The sequence below is a fragment of the Heptranchias perlo genome, chromosome 7, assembly GCF_035084215.1.
Source record: "Heptranchias perlo isolate sHepPer1 chromosome 7, sHepPer1.hap1, whole genome shotgun sequence".
Classification (NCBI taxonomy): Eukaryota; Metazoa; Chordata; class Chondrichthyes; order Hexanchiformes; family Hexanchidae; genus Heptranchias; species Heptranchias perlo.
Genome location: NC_090331.1, coordinates 85,480,655 through 85,502,343, shown reverse-complemented (window position 1 = coordinate 85,502,343; position 21,689 = coordinate 85,480,655). Strand labels below are relative to the sequence as shown.

General features: G+C 47.6%; 1 protein-coding gene across 1 annotated transcript in view; it reads right to left on the bottom strand.

Annotated features, from left to right (window-relative positions):
• slc19a1 (solute carrier family 19 member 1) overlaps positions 1-21,036 on the bottom strand; it is a 33,527-nt gene extending 12,491 nt beyond the window's left edge. The window contains exons 1-4 of the mRNA XM_067988014.1: positions 20,371-21,036; positions 4,635-5,235; positions 3,771-3,941; positions 345-537 (exon numbers count right to left, since the gene is read on the bottom strand). Of these exons, the coding sequence (XP_067844115.1) occupies positions 345-537; positions 3,771-3,941; positions 4,635-5,235; positions 20,371-20,535 (1,130 nt within the window). The 5' untranslated portion in view covers positions 20,536-21,036. The remainder of the gene's footprint in view (positions 1-344; positions 538-3,770; positions 3,942-4,634; positions 5,236-20,370) is intronic.
• Between the last annotated feature and the right edge of the window lie 653 nt (positions 21,037-21,689).

The following is a 21,689-nucleotide window of genomic DNA, read 5'->3' as shown; positions in this document are numbered from 1 at the left end:
TGGGAAAAGAGCAGGGGGAGTGGGACTAATTGGATAGCTGTGTCAAAGAGCTGGCACAGACACAATGGGCTGAATGGCCTCCTTTTGTCCTGTAACATTTTATGATTCTATATTGTTCCACTTAGTCCTTTCTCACTTTGAGTGGGCAGTTCCAGACATGGCATTGACCCACTGGTACATCACTACCACCACCACCCCCCAACTCCCCTGCTCTTTCTCTACAGCCCTGCAAATTTTTTCCTTTTTAAGTATTTATCCAATTCCCTTTTGAAAGTTACTATTGAATCTGTTTCCATCACCCTTTCAGGCTGTGCTTTGCGGGAGGGAATACATATCCTACTTACATTGCTATGGGCACCAGGAGTTGGTGGCTGCTCCGGAACAGGACGAAGCCAACGTAGCAGACCCAGATGTTGGTGGTGGTGTTCATGAGGAACAGAAGTCCAGCCTGCAATGCTGTGATGCTGAAAATCACCAGCTCCGCCCACAGCGACCAGCGCAGTGTCACGTGTCCGGCTGAGAAAGACGCGATTGCACCTGCCAATGAGACCAAGTAATCAACTGAAAAGATGGAAACGTTCAGGGAAGCCGAGACTGTACAATGATCAGACAGAAGCACTGGGGGAGGGGGGCAGGGTGAGGTGCAAAAACCATACTCGCAGTAGGATTCTTGGCTTTCAGTTATTTATTTTCAAAAAGTGAAAATCTAGAGAGTAGATTGCGGATGTAGATTCCCACTAGTCAATATTTATCCCTCAACCAACATCACTAAAAAAACAGATGATCTGATCATTATCTCATTGCTGTTTGTGGGACCTTGCTATGCGCAAATTGTCTGCCACGTTTCCTACATTACAACAGAGTCTATACTTCAAAAGCACTTTATTGATGCACCCTGAGGTCGTGAAAGGTGCTATATAAATGCAAGTCTTTACATTCTAGTGTGTGGGGAGCGTGGGGTAAAATTGAATGTTATTAGATTTTGGCTTCTTTACTGTTTGTGAAGCACATGTGCCAAAAGTTAGTAGCATGATGCCAACCCACAGCTTGTTGAATTTTAAGGGATGGACGGATGGGTTTACATTGCTAGCTCTGAAATCTGGGCAGCTAAGAGTACAAGTGTCATCACTTTTCAGCAATGGGTTTCTTGGTATCTGTGAACACATGAACATTGGATTCTTCTATGCTGCAGTGCCGTTAATGAGCGTGTTGTTCTAAGTCAATTCATGGTTTGGGTGAATGTGTTTGTCCAATAATTGGATTTCTAGGTCTTGAATGTCCTGCTTGAACTGGCAGTCTCAGCGATGTAAACATCTTGCTTTGGTAAGTTCACCAATCTGGTCCAATGTCAATCTGGGGGTTGCAACGCAGCCAGAACCAAACCTTGGAGTAAATAATCTTGTTTCTTCCACTCCTGAGGTAAAACTCTGAAATACTTTGACATTTCCCAACGTTAAAAATCTCACGATCTTACTCTCGCTCTTCTAAGGAAAGAAGACTTTAATGGCATGAGTATACATACCCAGGAATTTCTATAATCAGCAAAGGGGAAGGTGAGTATGAAAGAAAGACTTGCATTTATATAGCACCTTTTCTGACCGCAGAACGTCCCAAAGCGTTTTATAGCCAATGAAGTACTTTTTAAAGTGTAGTCACTATTGTAATGCAGGAAACAGGGCAGCCAATTTGCGCACAGCAAGGTCCCACAAACAGCAATGAGATAATGACCAGATCATCTGTTTATAGGCATGTTGGTTGAGAGATATATATTGTCCAGAATACCGGGGAGAACTCCCCTGCTCTTCTTCAAAATAGTGCCACAGGATCTCTTATGTCCACCTCAGAGGGCAGATGGAGTTAGTTTAACATCTCACCTGAAAGACGGCACCTCCAACAGTTCAGCACTCCTTTAGTACTGCACTGATAGTGTCAGCCTAGGTTATGGGCTGAAGTTTCCAAACAGATGCTTTGCTTTAGCTGGAAGTGTTTTTGGCAGATCCAATAAACAAGGTAGACAAAAAGAATGATGGGATTTGTACATTCTGACATGTGGTACTTGCATATTGCGAACTGAACACTAAATGGCACTAGTGGAAATAAGCACTTTGTAGCAATTACACTCCAAGGCCTCTCTGGCATTATTTCTGTTACTCTTTGACGGAATGTTCTAGAGGGCCTGAAAATAAAAGCAGCTAGTTATTACCACACCGATTCGAGTGTTTATTGGGACACAACACATTCAAACCATGACGACACCACTGGGGCTGAGGAGACATACGATACATGTGAAAAGAAGAGTGTATGAGGACAGTGTCCAGGCAACATTTTGTTGTGATGCCAAGAGCTCAATCCTGACAGCTGCACGGAGGCTTTTTGGATATGTTGAGCAAAGAGCACATTGGGTATCAGCAGGAAGGACAGAGCTGAAGTGGCAAGAAGTTGCCCTGTACAACACCCGCAATGTGTCAGGCAGAGGTTTAACAATAGGCATGCTGAAGATCCATACTCTTGGAAAGTGACTCCATGGATCCCAGGTCGAAAAGAAAATCTTTGTAACAAAACCAAAGCTGAGATGGTGGGAGTGTGTATGGGAAAAGTGGGATGGAAGGCTGACGGGAATCAGAGCTATTGGGCCAGAGAGAAGAGCTTAATGACTAACTTTTTAAACCATTAACCACCACTCTTATCAAGACTATCAATATTTTTATTGGCCAGTTTACTTCAAACAAACCTGTATGAATGACCTCTCCACCAGCTGCTAGTCTTTCTCTTTTTTATTATTATGGATAAAATGTTATTTTCTAATTATGCAACTGTCAGTTTTCAGTTCTGACGTAACAGCATCAAATTTTGTGGGTGATCTGAGACTCACCATCCCAGATGTTTCAGCCTGAAGATCGGCAAAAAAAGTGACCAGCCTGACTGTTCCATTCAAAAAACCTCTTGTCTCTCAGAGAGTGCAAGAAGCAGGCTAACTAATTGTAGCCTTTGAGGGTATTTTTTGGCTTCTGTAAATTATTTCAGCTGTAAGTAAATCTCACTAAGTGGTTTAGCTTGTATGGATTAGTATGGCGATGCTTCATTTTCCATCTTTTGAGGTGATGGGAGAACATGGTGGGGATTCCACGTATTCTCCAATAAATGAGCTACCACAACTTAAGACTAATCATTAGACCAGAGCTCCCCTGACCCATTCATGGCTGGTTCAGATTCACAAGGGACTCCGTCTACTACTCTAAAATGATGTCTAGCCGTGAACACAGAGTGCGTGTTGGGAAACAACCAGAACTGTAACAGCCGTATGGTTATGCTCCTTGGACAATTAATCACAAGAAGGATTGTTCTCCTTAGAGCAGAGAAGGTTAATGGGAGATTTAATAGAGGTGTTCAAAATTATGAGGGGTTTTGATAGAGTAGATAGGGAGAAACTGTTTCCAGTGGCAGGAGGGTCAGTAACCAGAGGACACAGATTTAAAGTAATTGGCAAAAGAGCCAGAGGGGAGACAAGGAGAGATTTTTTTTATGCAGTGAGTTGTTCTGATCTGGAATGCACTGCCTGAAAGGGTGGTGGAAGCAGATTCAATAATAACTTTCAAAAGGGAATTGGTCAAAAACTTGAACAGGAAAAGTGCACGGGCATGATGGGTCGAATGGCCTCCTTCCATGCTGTATGATTCTATAATGGTAGATTCTGGTGGCTTCCTGGACCACACGCCCTCCTGCCTCGCACATCATTCCCGAGGGCTGAGAGGAACATACTTTCTCCATACCTAGCAGTGTTGCGGCCGCATCCACACCTCCATTGTAGACGCCCCTGTTTTCTCTGGATGGGTAGATGTTGTCCCACAGGATCTGCACGTAGTAGACCACCAGGTAATAGCCGGTGGAGTTAAAAATCCACCACAGAGACCACAACTTCAACCGTGGCGATCGGACCGTATCTGCACAAACAGAAACGAAGATGGGAAGTGAAGATCAAGAGGGTCCAGCCTCTCACTGCACGCGGTTATAGCTCACTCCTCACAGTTACACCCTCAACATTATAGATTCACTGCAGCGTCTGAGTCAGAAGGTCGTGGGTTCAAGTCCCACTTGAATGAAATATATATAAAAATAAATATATTCATTCAATATATATATATAGACTTGAACCCACAAATGTCTGACTCAGAGCCTGCAGTGGACCTATAACGTATATATCACCTTTCACAACCTCAGGACGTCCCAAAGCGCTTTACAGCCAATGAAGTACTTTTTGAGGTGTAGTCACTGTTGTAATGTAGGAAACGCTGCAGCCAACTTGCACACACTAAGGTCTCACAAACAGTAATGTGATAATGATCAGATAATCTGTTTCAGTGATGTTGGTTGACGGATAAATATTGGCCAGGACACCGGGGAGATCTTCCCCGCTCTTCTTCGAATAGTGTCGTAGGATCTTTTACGTCCACCTGAGAGGTCAGACGTTAACGTTTCACCTGAAGGACGCACCTCCGGCAGTGCAGCACTCCCTCACTACTGCACTGGATTGTCAGCCTAGATTATGTGCTCAAGTCTCTGGGGTGGGATTTGAACCCAAGACCTTCTAACCCAGGTGAACGCAGGCGGTTTGTGAAGAAGGGGCATCCACTAACCTTTGAGCTCCAGGATCATTTTCACCAGTGCGCTTTCCCGCCAGTGCCATCTCTGAGGGGCCTTCTGCTTCTCGTTCACCAGCGTGACAGAGATGGCGTGCATGGCATCTGCCTCGGACGGGATTGCGCCGTTGGTTGTCAGAGTCTGCCTATTGAAGAACATGGTCCGTTTGGGCCTCTTGAGGAAAAGGGTCAAGGTGAAGGCGAAGATCACAAACCCTAGGGAGATGTAATTCAAGGTGTAGAAGGGCACGCCTCCCAGGCTGACAAAGAGCTGCCCCAGCACCGAGCTGACAAAGACCCCCATGAGCACTGAGGACCGGGAGTAGCTGGCCACCTTCTGGTACAACTGGGGGGTGACCAGGGTGAAGATGTAGGAAGAATAGGCCACCCGGGCGGCCATGGTGATTCCGTAGAAGAACTCCATGAATTGCATCTGCAGCACGGTGGTTCCGAAGAGCAGCAGCAGCCAGATGGCGATGTGGCTGAGACTCTGCAGGATGAGGACGGGCTTGTAGCGGAGGTAGTCTGTCAGCAGGAAGACGGGGACCAGCACTGACATGTAGGAGTAGGACAGAACCGGCGTGATCTCATTAGTGACCTGGAGAAAGGCACACCAAAAAAGAAATGGGTTTAGAACAGTCCTCAACAACAAATTGCATATAAAGTTGCTAGAAAAAGTAGCAAGCTTGAGGATTGGGAGCAGTTTAGAATTCAGCAAAAAAGGACCAAGAGATTGATTAAGAGGGGAAAAAGAGTATGAGAGTAAACTTGCAAGGAACATAAAAGCGGACTGTAAAAGCTTCTACAAGTATGTAAAAAGAAAAAGATTAGTGAAGACAAATGTAGCTCCCTTACAGTCAGAAATGGGAGAATTTATAATGGGGAACAAGGAAATGGCAGAGCAATTAAACAAATACTTTGGTTCTGCCTTCACAGAAGAGGACACAAATAACTTCCCAGAAATGCTAGGGAACCAAGGGACTAGTGAGAAGGAGGAATTAAAGGAAATTAGTATTAGTAAAAAAAGTGCTGGAGAAATTAATGGGATTGAAAGCCGATAAATCCCCAGGGCCTGATAATCTGGATCCCAGAGTACTAAAAGAGGTAGCCATGGAAATAGTGGATGCATTAGTTGTCATCTTCCAAAATTCTGTAGATTATGGAACAGTTCCTGCAGATTGGAGGGTGGCAAATGTAACCCCACTATTTAAAAGGAGGGAGAGAGAAAACTGGGAACTATAGACCGGTTAGCCTAACATCAGTAGGAGGGAAAATGTTAGAGTCCGTTATAAAGGATGTGATAACAGGACACTTAGAAAATATCAACGGGATTAGACAAAGTCAACATGAAGTTATGAGAGGGAATTCGTGTTTGACAAACCTACTGGAGTTTTTTTGAGGATGTAACTGGTAGAATAGATAAGGGAGAACCAGTGGACGTGGTTTATTTGGATTTTCAGAAGGCCTTTGATAAAGTCCCACATAAGAGGTTAGTGTGCAAAATTAAAGCACATGGGATTGGCGGTAATATACTGGCATGGATTGAAAATTGGTTAACAGACAGGAAACAGAGAGTAGGAATAAAAGGGTCTTTTTCGGGGTGGCAGGTGGTGACTAGTGGGTTACCGCAGGGATCAGTGCTTGGGCCCCAGCTATTCACAATATATATCAATGATTTGGATGAGGGAACCAAATGTAATATTTCCAAGTTTGCTGACGACACAAAACTAGGTGGGATCGTGAGTTGTGAGGAGGATGCAAAGAGGCTTCAAGGCGATTTAGACAAGTTGAGTGAGTGGGCAAATACATAGCGGATGCAGTATAATGTGGAAAGATGTGACATTATCCACTTCAGAAGGAAAAACGGAAAGGCAGAGTATTATTTAAATGGTGATAGATTGGGAAATGTTGATATACAAAGGGACCTGGGCGTCCTTGTACACCACTCACTGAAAGCAAACATGCAGGTGCAGCAAGCAGTCAGGAAGGCAAATGATATGTTGGCCTTCATTGCAAGAGGATTTGAGTACAGGAGCAAGGATGTCTTACTGCAGTTATACAGGGCCTTGATGAGACCACACCTGGAGTATTGTGTGCAGTTTTGGTCTCCTTACCTAAGAAAGGATATACTTGCCACAGAGGAGTGCAGCGAAGGTTCACCAGACTGATTCCTGGGATGGCAGGACTCGTATGAGGAGAGATTGGGTCGACTCGGCCTGTATTCACTTGAGTTTAGAAAAAATGAGAGGGGATCTCATTGAAATGTATAGAATTCTGACAGGGCTAGACAGACTGGATGCAGGGAGGATGTTTCCCCTGGCTGGGGAGTCCAGAATGAGGGTTCACAGTCTCAGGATACGGGGTAGGACATTTAGGACTGAGATGAGGAGAAATTTCTTCACTCAGAGGGTGGTGAACCTGTGGAATTCTCTACCACAGGAGGCTGTGGAGGCCAAGTCACTGAAAATATTTAAGAAGGAGCTAGATAGATTTCTAGACACAGAAGGCATCAAGGGGTATGGGGAGAGAGCGGGAATATGGTATTGACAATAGAAGATCAGCCATGATCATATTGAATGGCGGAGCAGGCTCGAAGGGCCGAATGGCCTACTCCTGCTCCTATTTTCTATGTTTCTATATAGCATCTTTAATGTAGTAAAAACGTCACAAGGCTTTTCACAGGAGCGTTATCAGACAAAATTTGACACCGAGCCACATGAAAAGAGATATTAGGACAGGTGACCAAAAACTTGGTCAAAAGAGGTAGGTTTTAAGGAGGGGCTTAAAGGATGACAGAGAGGTGGAGAGGTTTAGGGGGTGAATTCCAGAGCTTAGGGCCTAGGCAGCTGAAGGCACGCCCGCCAATGGTGGAGCGAAGGAAATCGGGGATGGGCAAGAGGCCAGAATTGAAGGAGTGCCGAGATCTCGGAGGGTTGTAGGGCTGGAGGAGGTTACAGAGATAGAGAGGGGGAGAGGCCATGGAGGAATCTGAAAACAAGGATAAGGATTTTAAATTCTAAATAAACCAGTTCCCGCACCTCTCTTGAAATTCACCGACTCTTTATGTGTTTAAGTTTCTTTAATCAGTCTCACAGTTTGCACTTATGTAATCTGTCTTTTAGCAGCTGTGAAGGTTGAACCAGTCTGTTATCTAAATGATATAAGTGAGAACACACTTCCCTAAACCACACAGTTCATTACTGATGAATTTTCCCATTAAACAGTTTTGCTGCTTTTCTCCCTTGCTAGTGCTCGCAACAGCCACAACATGAATTGATATAGTGCTTTAACATTAAAAATATAGTCCCGAGGCACTTCACCGAGGCGCAAGAAGAGAAAAAAAATGGATCCCGATCCTGAGAAGGAGCTATTAGGGCGGGTGACCAAAAGCTTGGTCAAAGAGGTGGGTTTTAAGGAGGGTTTTAAAGGATGGGAGGGAATTCCAGAGCTTAGGGCCTAGACGGATAAAGGCACAGCTGCCAATGGTAGAACAAAAAGTGGGAAGGGGGAATGCATAAGAAGCTGGAGTCAGGGGAGTTTAGGGAAGAGGTGTAGGGCTGGAGAAGGTTATAGAGATTGGGAGGGGCGAGGCCATGGAGGGATTTACACATCAGAATGAGAATTTTAAATTGGAGGCATTGCTGGATCAGGAGCCAGTGTAGATCAGTGAGGACAGGGGTGGTGAGTGAACAGGACTTGGTGCGAGTTAGGGTACAGGCAGCAAAGTTTTGTGTGAGCTCAAGTTTATGGAGGGTGCAAGGTGGGAGGCCGGCCAGGAGAGCATTGGAATAGTCGAGTAAGGAGACAATGAAGGCACGTATGAGGGTTTGAGCAGCAGATGAGCTGAGGCTGGGGTGGAGACAGGCGATATTACGGAGGTGGAAGTAGGCGGTCTTTGTGGTGGAGAGGATATGGGGTCGGAAGTGCAGCTCAGGGTCAAACAGGACGCAGAGGTTCTGAACAGCCTGGTACAGCCCGAGACAGTGACATTAAAAAGGGATGGACTTGGAGGTGGGATTACAGAGTTTGTGACATGGGCTGAATGCAACGGCTTCAGTCTTTGCAATGTTTTAACTGAAGGAAATTGCAGCTCACCTGAGACTAGACGTCGGGCAAGCAGTTTGACAACACAGAGGGGTCGAGAGAGGTGGTGGAGAAGTCAAGCTGGTCGATAGAGTGCATATGGAAGCTGACCCCACGTCTGCAGATGTAGTGAGGAAGAGAGGGGGCTAAGGATCCTTGGGTGACTCCTGAGGTAATGATGTGGGGGCAGGAAGGGAAGCCACTGCTGGAGATGCTTTGGCTACTATTGGATAGGAAAGAGTGGAACCAGGCGAGGGCAGTCCCCTCAAGGTATTCAACAGAGGAGAGGCGTCAGAGGAGGATGGTGTGGTCAACCGTGTCCAAGGCTGCAGACAGGTCGAGAAGGATGAGGAGGGATGGTGCACCACGGTCACAGGATGCCCTTTGTGACTTTGGTGAGGGTCATTTTGGTGCTGTGGGTGGGGCAGAATCCTGACTGGGACTGCACTGGCAGTGTCAGCTAGATTTTTGTGTTCAATCTTCTGGAGTGGAACTTGAATCCACGACCTTCTGACTCGGAGGTGAGTGCGCTACCAACTGAGCCACGGCTAACACTGAAGGAGCACACATGGTGGCAACTACAAAGCAGAGAGAGAAAAAAATAAACAGATGTGAAAGAAAGGCAGAATCACTTGATTTGGATGACACCACTTTGAACGCAGTTCTGAGTTGCTGGTGAATGCAGAATGGCTGGTGATTGTTAGAAATACTTAGGCAGTTACACAGAAGTGACTGTAACAGCTACTGTTTGTTTAAAAGAATAAAATTCATTCTATACGAAGTGGAGAATAGGTCAAGAATAGGACCTTTGATCCAGATACTATTTCGATGCGCTTTATCTGTAAGCTGACTCAGGCTTAGCACTCTCATTCCACAGCTTTCACAATGCAACTGTTAGTTAATAATCTCTACAGTCTTCACACCAACCCTGCTCTCATTCACCTAGCAACTATTGCAGAAATTCCTCTACAACAAACTTGCACTGGTTCACCCGGACGTGTGTGTCTCTTCAAAGTTCATTTCTTTCCCAATTGCCAATTCTCCCCATCCCCCACAATTCTTATTTGCCCATTGCCCACTCCCACATAATTCCTCACTGCCAATTCCACCCATCCCCCACCCCCACATAATTCCCCACTGCCAGTTCCACCCATCCCCTCCCCTCCCACATAATTCCCCACTGCCAATTCCACCCATCCCCCCCACATAATTCCCCACTGCCAGTTCCACCCATCCCCTCCCCTCCCACATAATTCCCCACTGCCAATTCCACCCATCCCCCCCACATAATTCCCCACTGCCAGTTCCACCCATCCCCACCCCCACATAATTCCCCACTGCCAGTTCCACCCATCCCCTCCACTCCCACATAATTCCCCACTGCCAATTCCACCCATCCCCCCCCACATAATTCCCCACTGCCAATTCCACCCATCCCCCCCCACATAATTCCCCACTGCCAATTCCACCCATCCCCCCCCCACATAATTCCCCACTGCCAATTCCACCCATCCCCCCCACATAATTCCCCACTGCCAATTCCACCCATCCCCCACTCCCACATAATTCCCCACTGCCAATTCCACCCATCCCCCACCCCCACATAATTCCCCACTGCCAGTTCCACCCATCCCCCACTCCCACATAATTCCCCACTGCCAGTTCCACCCATCCCCTCCACTCCCACATAATTCCCCACTGCCAATTCCACCCATCCCCCCTCCCACATAATTCCCCACTGCCAATTCCACCCATCCCCCACTCCCACATAATTCCCCACTGCCAATTCCACCCATCCCCCCCACATAATTCCCCACTGCCAATTCCACCCATCCCCCACTCCCACATAATTCCCCACTGCCAATTCCACCCATCCCCCCCACATAATTCCCCACTGCCAATTCCACCCATCCCCCACTCCCACATAATTCCCCACTGCCAATTCCACCCATCCCCCACTCCCACATAATTCCCCACTGCCAATTCCAAACATCCCCCACTGCACATAATTCCCCACTGCCAGTTCCACCCATCCTCCACTCCCACATAATTCCTCACTGCCAATTCCACCCAACCCTCAGTCCCACATAATTCCCCACTGCCAATTCCACCCATCCCCACTCCCACATATTTCTCCACTGCCAATTCCACCCCATTCCCACATATTTCTCCACTGCCAATTCCACCCCATTCCCACATATTTCTCCACTGCCAATTCCACCCCATTCCCACATATTTCTCATTTGCTCGTCTCCCCGCCCCCCCATTCCCACATAATTCTCCATTCTCCTACTCCCCAAGTGTCTCCTTCTCTCCTCTCAAGGTGCTGACTCTTGCCTTAGTGCAGTCTATGGGACGCTTGCCCAAGCAGTCACTCTTCCTGAATCTTGACTATTTGATTGTTGGGGGTGTCACATATAAGCCCAACTGGTCCTCACCCGATGTCCACACCCACACACTTTCCAGCAGGGGCCACGAGATAGTAATCAGGAGAAAGAATACTGGATGACGTTTTTCTCCCTCTCTAGCCCAGGTACGATGAGACCAATTACAGCAAACCCCTCACTCCTGCCCAAAGTGAGATCAGCTAATTTGGTACAGGCCAGGGATTGAACCTAATGTCTTTGTGGCATCTGTTACTCAGTAGTACATCAGTTGATACTGTTTTATTAGATGGGGGAAGGGATCTGGTGGCAATAACTAAAGGCAATAATCCATAGCAAGGAACCAGGCGTAATAGGAATAACTGAAGCTTGGCTACATGAAGATCAGGACTGGCAACTAAATATTGCAGGTTATAACATAATCAGAAAGGAAAGGGAAGGAAGAGTGGGGGGTTGGAATAGCTGTACTAATTAGAGATTACATAATGGCAGTAGAAAAAATGGGACATAACCAACAGAAGGATAGAAACAGAATTCATATGGATTGAAATAAAAGATAAGAAGGAATCGATCACACTAATAAGGGTATATTACAGACCATTTAATAGTGGAAAGGAGGTGGAGGAAGAAATATGAAAGCAAATATGTGAAATGAGTAAAGGACATAGAATAACAATCATGGGAGATTTTAACTATCCCCAAATAAACTGGCAAGAAGAGGTAGGTAAAGGGGTACAGGGAATGGAGTTTTTACAATGTGTGCAGGACTCCTTTCTTACCCAGTATGTAAAAAGCCCAACAACAGAGGAACCACTGCTGGATCTAGTAATAGGAAATGAACCAGAACAGATAAGAGAAGAATGCGTAGGGGAACATCTAGGCAATAGCGATCACAACATAATAAGGTTTAAGATAATGATTGAGAAGGACATAAGTAAGAGAAAGACCAAAGTAATAAATTGCAAAAAAAGTTGATTTTAAGGGGACGAGAATGGAAGTAGGGAAAATAAACTGGAAAAATGTACTGATAAACAAAGAAGTAGAACAGCAGTGGGAAACATTTAAAACAGTGATCAATAGAGTCCAAGAGAAATATATCCCACTAAAAAGCAAGAACAAACTACCCAGTATGATACACCATGGATGAATAAAGAGATAAGGGCAAAATTGAAACTAAAAAAACATAGACAACAAATGAGAGGATGGCAAAAGGGCTTACAAAAAGGTTAGGAAAGAAGTTAAAAAAACAATTAGGAAGGCAAAGAGAAACTACGAAATTAAATTATCGAGGAATATAAAAAGAAAAAGGGAAATATTCTACAGACACATAAATAACAAAAGAAATATCAGGATAGTGATAGGGCCACAAAGACACAAAATAAACTTACAGGTAATGACAGTGAAATGGCAGAAATATTAAATAATTACTTTGCCTCAGTATTTATCAGGGAGACTAACATGGTGGGCATGACATTAGAAGAGAGCAAAAAAAGATATAATAAATATAGTATAGAAAGGGAGGAGATAATTGATGAACTAATCAAACTTAGAGAGGATAAGACCCCTCATCCGGATATACTGCATCCACGCATATTAAAAAGTTAGGGAACAGATAGCAGAGGCACTATTACATATATATAAAAATTCATTAGAAAAGGGAATAGTGCAGAAGACTGGAGGACAGCTAATGTGATTCTTATATTTAAAAAGGGAAATAGAACAAGTTCAGGGAACTATAGACCAATTAGATTAACATCAGTGGTAGGAAAGATAATGGAATCTTTACTCAAAGATGCTTAACCAACATTATTGAATTCCTTGAAGAAGTAACAGAAAGAGTAGACAAGGGGAATGCAGTAGCTGTAATGTTTTTGGATTTTCAAAAGGACTTCAATAAGGTATGTGGAGGCAGGGGACAAGTAGCTGAATGGATAGCAAGTTGGCTACAAAACAGAAAACAGAGAGTAGGGGTTAATGGTAGTTACTTAGACTGGCAAAAGGTGGGAAGTGGTGCTCCACAGGGATCGGTGCTGGGACCACTGTTGTTCATCATTTACATAAACGATTTGGACTCAGGAATCAGAAGTACAATTTCAAAATTTAGGGATGACACCAAATTGGGGGTTATAGTTAATACTGAGGAGGACTGCGACAAAATACAGGGAAACATTAATAAACTTGCAGTATGGGAGTGTAATTGGCAAATGAATTTCAATATAGATAAGTGTGAGCTATTACATTTTGGTAGGGATAATAAGGAGGCCACGTACTCCTTGGATACAGCAACTCATCTTTTAATTAGGCATTTTACAGTCTTCCGGCCTCAACATTGAGTTCAACAACCTTAGATCATAACCACCGCTCCCATTTACCCGGACAGCAGGTGCTGGTAATGGTCCTGCTGTAAACATTTACATCTCCTCTGGACCCATCTTTCTTTCTTTCACTTGTCCCATTACCACCCCCTTTTGCCTTGCACCATCATCTCTTTTGGGGGGCGCGGTCTCCGACATCGGGAGGGGGGGGGCGGAGGGGGGGGGGGGCGCGGTCTCCGACATCGGGAGGGGGGGGCGGAGGGGGGCGCGGTCTCAGACATCGGGAGGGGTGGCGGAGGGGGGCGCGGTCTCCGACATCGGGAGGTGGGGCGGAGGGGGGCGCGGTCTCCGACATCGGGAGGGGGGGCGGAGGGGGGGGGGGGGCGCGGTCTCCGACATCGGGAGGGGGGGCGGAGGGGGGGGGGGGGGCGCGGTCTCCGACATCGGGAGGGGGGGCGGAGGGGGGGCGCGGTCTCCGACATCGGGAGGGGGGGCGGAGGGGGGACGCGGTCTCCGACATCGGGAGGGGGGGCGGAGGGGGGGGCGCGGTCTCCGACATCGGGAGGGGGGGCGGAGGGGGGGGCGCGGTCTCCGACATCGGGAGGGGGGGCGGAGGGGGGGGCGCGGTCTCCGACATCGGGAGGGGGGGCGGAGGGGGGGGGCGCGGTCTCCGACATCGGGAGGGGGGGCGGAGGGGGGGGCGCGGTCTCCGACATCGGGAGGGGGGGCGGAGGGGGGGGGCGCGGTCTCCGACATCGGGAGGGAGGGCGGAGGGGGGGGCGCGGTCTCCGACATCGGGAGGGGGGGCGGAGGGGGGGGGCGCGGTCTCCGACATCGGGAGGGGGGGCGGAGGGGGGGGCGCGGTCTCCGACATCGGGAGGGGGGGCGGAGGGGGGGGCGCGGTCTCCGACATCGGGAGGGGGGGCGGAGGGGGGGGCGCGGTCTCCGACATCGGGAGGGGGGGCGGAGGGGGGGGCGCGGTCTCCGACATCGGGAGGGGGGGCGGAGGGGGGGGGCGCGGTCTCCGACATCGGGAGGGGGGGCGGAGGGGGGGGCGCGGTCTCCGACATCGGGAGGGGGGGCGGAGGGGGGGGCGCGGTCTCCGACATCGGGAGGGGGGGCGGAGGGGGGGGCGCGGTCTCCGACATCGGGAGGGGGGGCGGAGGGGGGGGGCGCGGTCTCCGACATCGGGAGGGGGGGGGCGGAGGGGGGGGCGCGGTCTCCGACATCGGGAGGGGTGGCGGAGGGGGGCGCGGTCTCAGACATCGAGGGGGTGTTGGCCGATCCCAGGGGTCCAATCACTGCAGGTGAGCCTGTTGGGTCTGAAAGAAACACTCCTGCTCCTCCGGGCCCACAAGCAGTGCAATGAAGGCTCTGACCTCATGGACCCAGCCCCTTCTCACCTCCGTTTCACTGGGGAGACTCAGGAAACCCACACTGGAGGTGTTAAATTTAAAGGTTGGTTCAAAACAATTTAAAAAGACCTAATCAAGTCTGATAGTGACGTTAATTGATGCAATAACCACCAGCCCGGCTGCACTAATTAAGGTCCTGACTGCAGCAAGTCAGTTACTCGCACACATCCAAACACACCTCTGTTAAACTCAGAATTGGGTGCGTTGGAGCTAGGTTGGGGACACGCTGGAAAATTCATTTATTTTAACTTCCCACCCGTTGTTGGGGGTTAAAATTCCCCCACTAACGCCGTCTCTCAGGTTGCTGCCTGACCAGCTGAGTGTTTCCAGCATTTCCTGTCTTTATTTGCGAAACAAGCCTACATTTATCGACCACCCAGGCAAGGACCTCATTAAAATGCAAAAGTTGGGGGCTGATGAGGTAATTCAAACCCCAACACTATCTTAAGGTGCATTTGGGCATATTGCACCCTATCCCAAACTCACCAGCAATGCCTGTTGCCAAGCAGCCACAGGCCCATCGAAGGCAAGTGATTTTTTTTTAAAGTTTTACTTGTGGGCCAGGAGGCACAGGAATGTGACTGCCCCCCCACCCCCGCCTCGACCCCTCAACGCACTTACCAAACTGCGGGGGAACCATTCCCGTGGATTCCCAGTGGGGGCCTCTTGCTGTTGGGAGTCGGGCTTGGGTAATGAGGCCCAGGATTTAAAATGGCCCAAGCCTCATCGTTGGAGTCCGTGCGAGCCTGCCTCAAGCTGACCTCTCACCTCACCTGCCCCACGCTGACCTCTCACCCCAGGGGCTTCAGAGTGAGCACAGTGTGTCCTTACTGGGAGACAGCATGCAGTCCATGTTGGACAAACAGAAAATCTACTTAACGAACATTCCTCCCTCCACCAAACAAACAGGATTATCTGCTCATTTATCAAATTGTCAATTATGAGGACAGGTTGCATAGACTAGGCTTGTATTCCCTTGAGTATAGAAGATTAAGGGGTGATCTAATTGAGGTGTTTAAGATGATTAAAAGAGTAGATAGGGTAGATAGAGAGAAACTATTTCCTCTGGTGGAAGAGTCCAGAACAAGGGGGCATAACCTTAAAATTAGAGCTGGGCCATTCAGGGGTGATGTCAGGAAACACTTCTTCACACAAAGGGTAGTGGGAATCTGGAACTCTCTCCCCAAAAAGCTGTTGAGGCTGGGGGTCAATTGAAAATTTCATAACAGAGATTGATAGATTTTTGTTATGTAAGGGTATTAAGGGTTATGGAGCCAAGGCGAGTAAATGGAGTTAAGATACAGATCAGCCATGATCCAATTGAATGGCGGAACAGATTCAAGGGGCTGAATGGCCTACTCCTATTTCCATGTCCTAGGATCAGCTCTACTGCACATGCCTCAGCAGCCTCAAAGGAACGAATAGCGCTACACCCTTCATCATCACATGGACAGAACCCTGTAGTGTTCTATCAGACACTATCGTGTGACCACCATCGCTACAAGGACTGCAGCGTTTTAAGGAGAAGGCCCATCACCACCTTCTCAGGGCAACAACAACAACCTGCATTTATATAGCGCCTTTAACGTGGTAAAACGTCCCAAGGCGCTTCACAGGAGCGTTATCAAGCAAAACTTGACACCGAGCCACATAAGGAGATAGGTTTTAAGAAGAATCATAAAGGAGGACAATTGTAAACAATTTTACAACACCAAGTTATAGTCCAGCAATTTTATTTTAAATTCACAAGCTTTCGGAGATTTTCTCCTTCCTCAGGCAAATGTTTTCCTGAGGAAGGAGAAAAAAACATTTGCCTGAGGAAGGAGAAAATCTCCGAAAGCTTGTGAATTTAAAATAAAATTGCTGGACTATAACTTGGTGTTGTAAAATTGTTTACAATTGTCAACCCCAGTCCATCACCGGCATCTCCACATCATAAAGGAGGAGAGAGAGGGGGAGGCGAGGTGGGGAGGGGGAGGTTTAGGGAGGGAATTCCAGAGTTCAGAGCCTGAACAGCTGAAGGAATGGCCACCAATGGAGGGGGGGTGCACAAGAGGCCAGAGTTGGAGGACCGCAGAGTTCTCGGAGGATTGTAGGGCCGCAAGGGACAGGCAATAAACGCGGCCCCGTCAACATAGCCCACGTCTCGAGCACAAATGATAAACAAAAGTAGGCCTTTTTTCAGCTTGATTTTTCCCCGGGGGCAGCCTTTGATCCTGGCAGACCGAGTGGTCAATCTATCCCAACGGAGATAATCATAGAAACATAGGAGTCCATTCAGCCCGTCGTGTCTGTGCCGGCTCTTTGAAAGAGCTATCCAATTAGTTCCACTCCCCTGCCCTTTCCCCATGGCCCTGTAAATTTCTCCCCTTCAAGTATTTATTGTTTTCCCTTTTGAAAGTTACTATTGAATCTGCTTCCACCATCCTTTCAGGCAGTGTATTCCAGATCATAACAACTCACTGAGTAAAAAAAAAATCTCCTCATCTTCCTCCTGGTACTTTTATCAATTATCTTAAATCTGTGTCCTCTGGTTACCGACCCTCCTACCACTGGAGACAGTTTCTCCCTATCTACTCTATCAAAACCCTATATAATTTTGAACACCTCTATTAAATCTGCCCTTAACCGTCTCTGCTCTAAAAAGAGCATCCCCAGCTTCTCCACTCTCTGCACATAACTGAAGCCCCTCATCCCCGATACCATTTTAGTCAATCTCCACTGCACCCTCTCTAAGGCCTTGATGTCCTTCCTAAAGTGTAGGGTGCAGAACTGGACACAATACTCCAGCTGAGGCCTAACCAGTGATTTAGAAAGTTTCGATTATAAAGATAATCTTTCAAATACGTCTCTGCGTGGAAAGATGGAGCACAGCAGAACTCCTGTGGAGTTACTAATGAAGCTTCGACTCAATCCTGGACAACAGGGAACACAACTCATTAAAAAAAAGTGCACTGGGTGAGGGGAGACTGCATGCGACAAGCCTGTTGAAATGGGATTAGTACAGCATCAAGGAGTTACAACTGCCTATTAGGATCTAGAAATGCCTGTTCTCATAACTAAAATCACTTCACCATGGGAATATTGCCCCCTCCTCCAATCGACTACAGAGCGGAAAGAAAGAAAGAAGAAAACTTGTATGTATGCACAGCCTTTCATGACCGCAGGACGTCCTAAAGCGATTTACAGCCAATTAAAGTACTTTTGAAGTGTAGTTGCTGTTTTAATGTAGGAAACGCGGCAGCCAAGGTCCCACAAACAGCAATGTGATAATGACCAGATAATCTGTTTCAGTGATGTTCGGTGAGGGATAAATATTGACCAGGACACCAGGGAGAACTCCACTGCCCTTCTTCGAAATAGTGCCATGGGATCTTTTATGTCCACCCGAGGGAGCAGGCGGGGCCTCGGTTTAACGTCTCATCTGAAAGTCGGCACCTCCAACTCCCTCAGTACTGCTCTGGGGTGTCAGCCTGGATTATGTGCTCAATACCGTGATTATTACACGCTGTAGTGTTTCATTGTTATTCTGCAACTGAGAGGGTAGTCACAGATGGGCAATTAATAGTATACCTGGGGAGGGGGGGTGGTGTCTGTACTCAAGGACTGCGCACGCCTACTGTCCTGCAGGGCAGGAGTCACCGGGATCAGGAGCAGGAGCAGATCCTGGCTGATTTTTCCCATCCCTGACCCAGGGATGCTGAGACCAGCAGCAATAGGGCTCCCCTAATGGTCCCACTGAGATCAGCTGACTCAAGACGGAGGTTTGAGGGGGCACTGAATGGGGGCGGGCTTGCATTATGTTGACATGAGCTGCAACAAGTTGGATTGCTTTATTGAGCTACCAGGAAAGACTGGAAAGCACAACGTGAAAGGAAATCAGGCACGTGTCAGCAGTGCCTCGCACTCTCGCCTCTGAATCAGGAGGTCATGGGTTCAAGTCCCACTCCAGAGACTTGAGCACCAAATCTAGGCTGACACCTCAGTGCAGTACTGAGGGAGTGCTGCACGGTCAGAGGTTTTGTGCTCAAGTCTCTGGAGTGGGACTTGATTCCAAAACCTTAATCAGATCAACCATGATCTTATTGAATGGCAGAGCAGGCTCGAGGGGCCGAATGGCCTACTACTGCTCCTATCTCTTATGGTCTTCTGACTCAGAGCCGAGAGGACTACCCACTGAGCCATGGCTAACACATAGAAATACAAGTCTTTCTTTTCTCATCAGCCCTTGACAGGAAGTAGGATGGAACCCTATAGAGGTATGTTAAATACTGAATGGAATGGGATCGGTTAATCCAGAGCACGATTAACGGTTAATAAAAGTTAGCAAGTTAAAATCACAACTGGAAGGCAAGGCCATGTAGGTACAAACAGCTAAAAGGTATCTTCAGAACTAAGGTCGAGGAGCACTGCTTCTGTACTGGATAAGGGGGGGCCGGAGGATCCTATGGCAGAGTAAGCTGGGTGGGCTGAACGGCCCCCTCACTTTTATGACTAAGGGATCGAACCTGGGGCCCCTCCTCCCCCTCCCCTTCCTGATATGTACAGCACAACACCACACCACTTCAGGAGATGCATTCACCCACTGAGCCATTGGAGCAACCAAAGATTAGGGGTGGGGTGGAGTGGGAGGACTGTTTATATTTTTTCCGGAATGGTTATGTTAAAACTACTTTCCATAACAGGGTCATGTGGTGGCAAGGGGTCTCACTGGAAAATGCGGTGTTCATTGGCACAATCTTAGACACAACTTGCATTTATATAGTGCCTTTAACATAGTAAAACATCCCAAGGCGCTTCGGGTCAAACAGTGACTGTATAATAATAGAGAACACTGATGAATCCTTGGAGTAAACACAAAGGTATTAGACCATCAATCTAAAGTGAGGTCAGTGCAGAGTATTCTACGTACAGGTAATTTAGGATTTTCCTTAGGCTGCTGTCAGACTTCAGACCGACGTTCAGTCTCGATGCAGTAAGAAAAGAGCTCACACTACGACACAACTGCCCCAGCAATACACCAACCAAAGGGCATCGAATCTTCAGTCATACTTTATTGATATAGCATCTTATAATGTCCAAACACCTTGAGATGAATTACTTTCTGAAGAGCAAAGACTGCTGTTATGTCAGCAAACCTGGCAGATATTCCACACCAGTAACATCCCTCAAACATCAATGAAAAGAAAGACTTGCATTTATATAGCGGCTTTCATGACTCAGGACATTCCAAAGCGCTTTACAACCAATGGAGTACATTTGAAGTGTAGTCACTGTTGTAATGTAGGAAATGCAGCAGCCAATTTGCGCACAGCAAGGTCCCACAAACAGCAATGTGATAATGACCAGATAATCTGTTTTAATGGTGATGGTTGAAGGATAAATATTGGCCAGGTCACTGGGGAGAACTCCCCTGCTCTTCTTCGAAATAGTGCCATGGGATCTTTTGAGCTCTGTTGTTATTGAGAGGGCAGACAAGGCGCTATATAAATGCACGTCCTTTCTTTCTCAGCTCTCTCTTTATTGTGGCACTCACCTGCTCCCTGGTGAAGTTCTTGTCCGGTCCCAGGAGGTAAGGGGTGATGAAACTTTCCGCTGGTTTAATCTGAGCCATGAACCCGTAAAAGCACAGGTACAAGACGGAGAACCTCCAGCGCTCTTCCGCCTGCTGCAGGGGTTTCTCCGTGACCTCGGGGTCCATGCCGCTCGAGCCTCTCTCGCGGACCCACTCTGCCCTGCTCCTTGGCCGCTCTGCCCTGCTCTCGAGTTCTGTCTCTCGTCACGTTCAAACCGCTGGCACCGACGCTGCTTCGTCCCCCCCCCCCAACTTTCCGATATCGCCGGTATCTCTCGGAGTCGAGATCAAATCCCACGATTCTCAGACCCGGCTGAAGGAATTGTCCCGCTCCGTTTGGGTGAGGAGAGCACTTTTGCACTTAAAAAAAACTTTACATTAGTAGAATTGCCCTTGTGAGGACTTGGCTTGCTTGTTGCTCTTTGATCCTCAAACTGATGCAGTGCAGGACTGCCATGAACAAAACAAAGACGGCTCTTCTGTTCTTTGCTGTGAATTGTCAACTTGTTGTATCAAAACTCTGCGAGGACTCCCAAAGAGTGGAGTTTCATATAACCGGGGCTTGTCCCCGCCTCCAAACCTGGGGCTCCCAGTGAAAACATTGGCTCTCCAAAGACACATCTTTTACAGCTGCTACCCACAAGCCTTCGCTTAATGCAAGCTGGGACTTGGAGTCCGCCAGGCACTGTGTCCTGACTCAGTGCAGCTACCACTGCACTACAAGTGCCAGAGTGCACTGCAAAACACCAAGGAGGATGACTGCTGAAAGAGCCAGGATGTGAACTTCCCCTGACAGCCATAACATTGCCATCATCTGGGGTGGGAGGGTACTTTAACATTGCTCGTCCCTCTCAAGCCTGGCTCATCAGTCAGTTTTCAAGTTTATTTTGTACTTTTTTTTTGTTAGCTTGGTGAAGGTTTTGTTTTAAAAATTTAGTTGCATTTATAATCAGAATAGAATAGCTGACGACAGCTGCCCCGGCCTGTAATATTCCCTGACTCTCAGTCAATAGTTGCTTCACCGTCCTGCCTCAGGGGAGCAACCATTCTGACAGGCAAAAACAGCACAAAATGTTCAACGTGGCATCAATACAACTGTGTCCCTTGTGACACAATACCGTAGAACACACAGGCTAGAGGGTAAAGTAAAGCATACGGTCTACAGTGTGTTACATACTGTAAAACATACAGTCCAGGGCAAGTTATATACTGTAAAACACAGTCTAGGGCAAGTTATATACTGTAAAACATACAGTCCAGGGCAAGTTATATACTGTAAA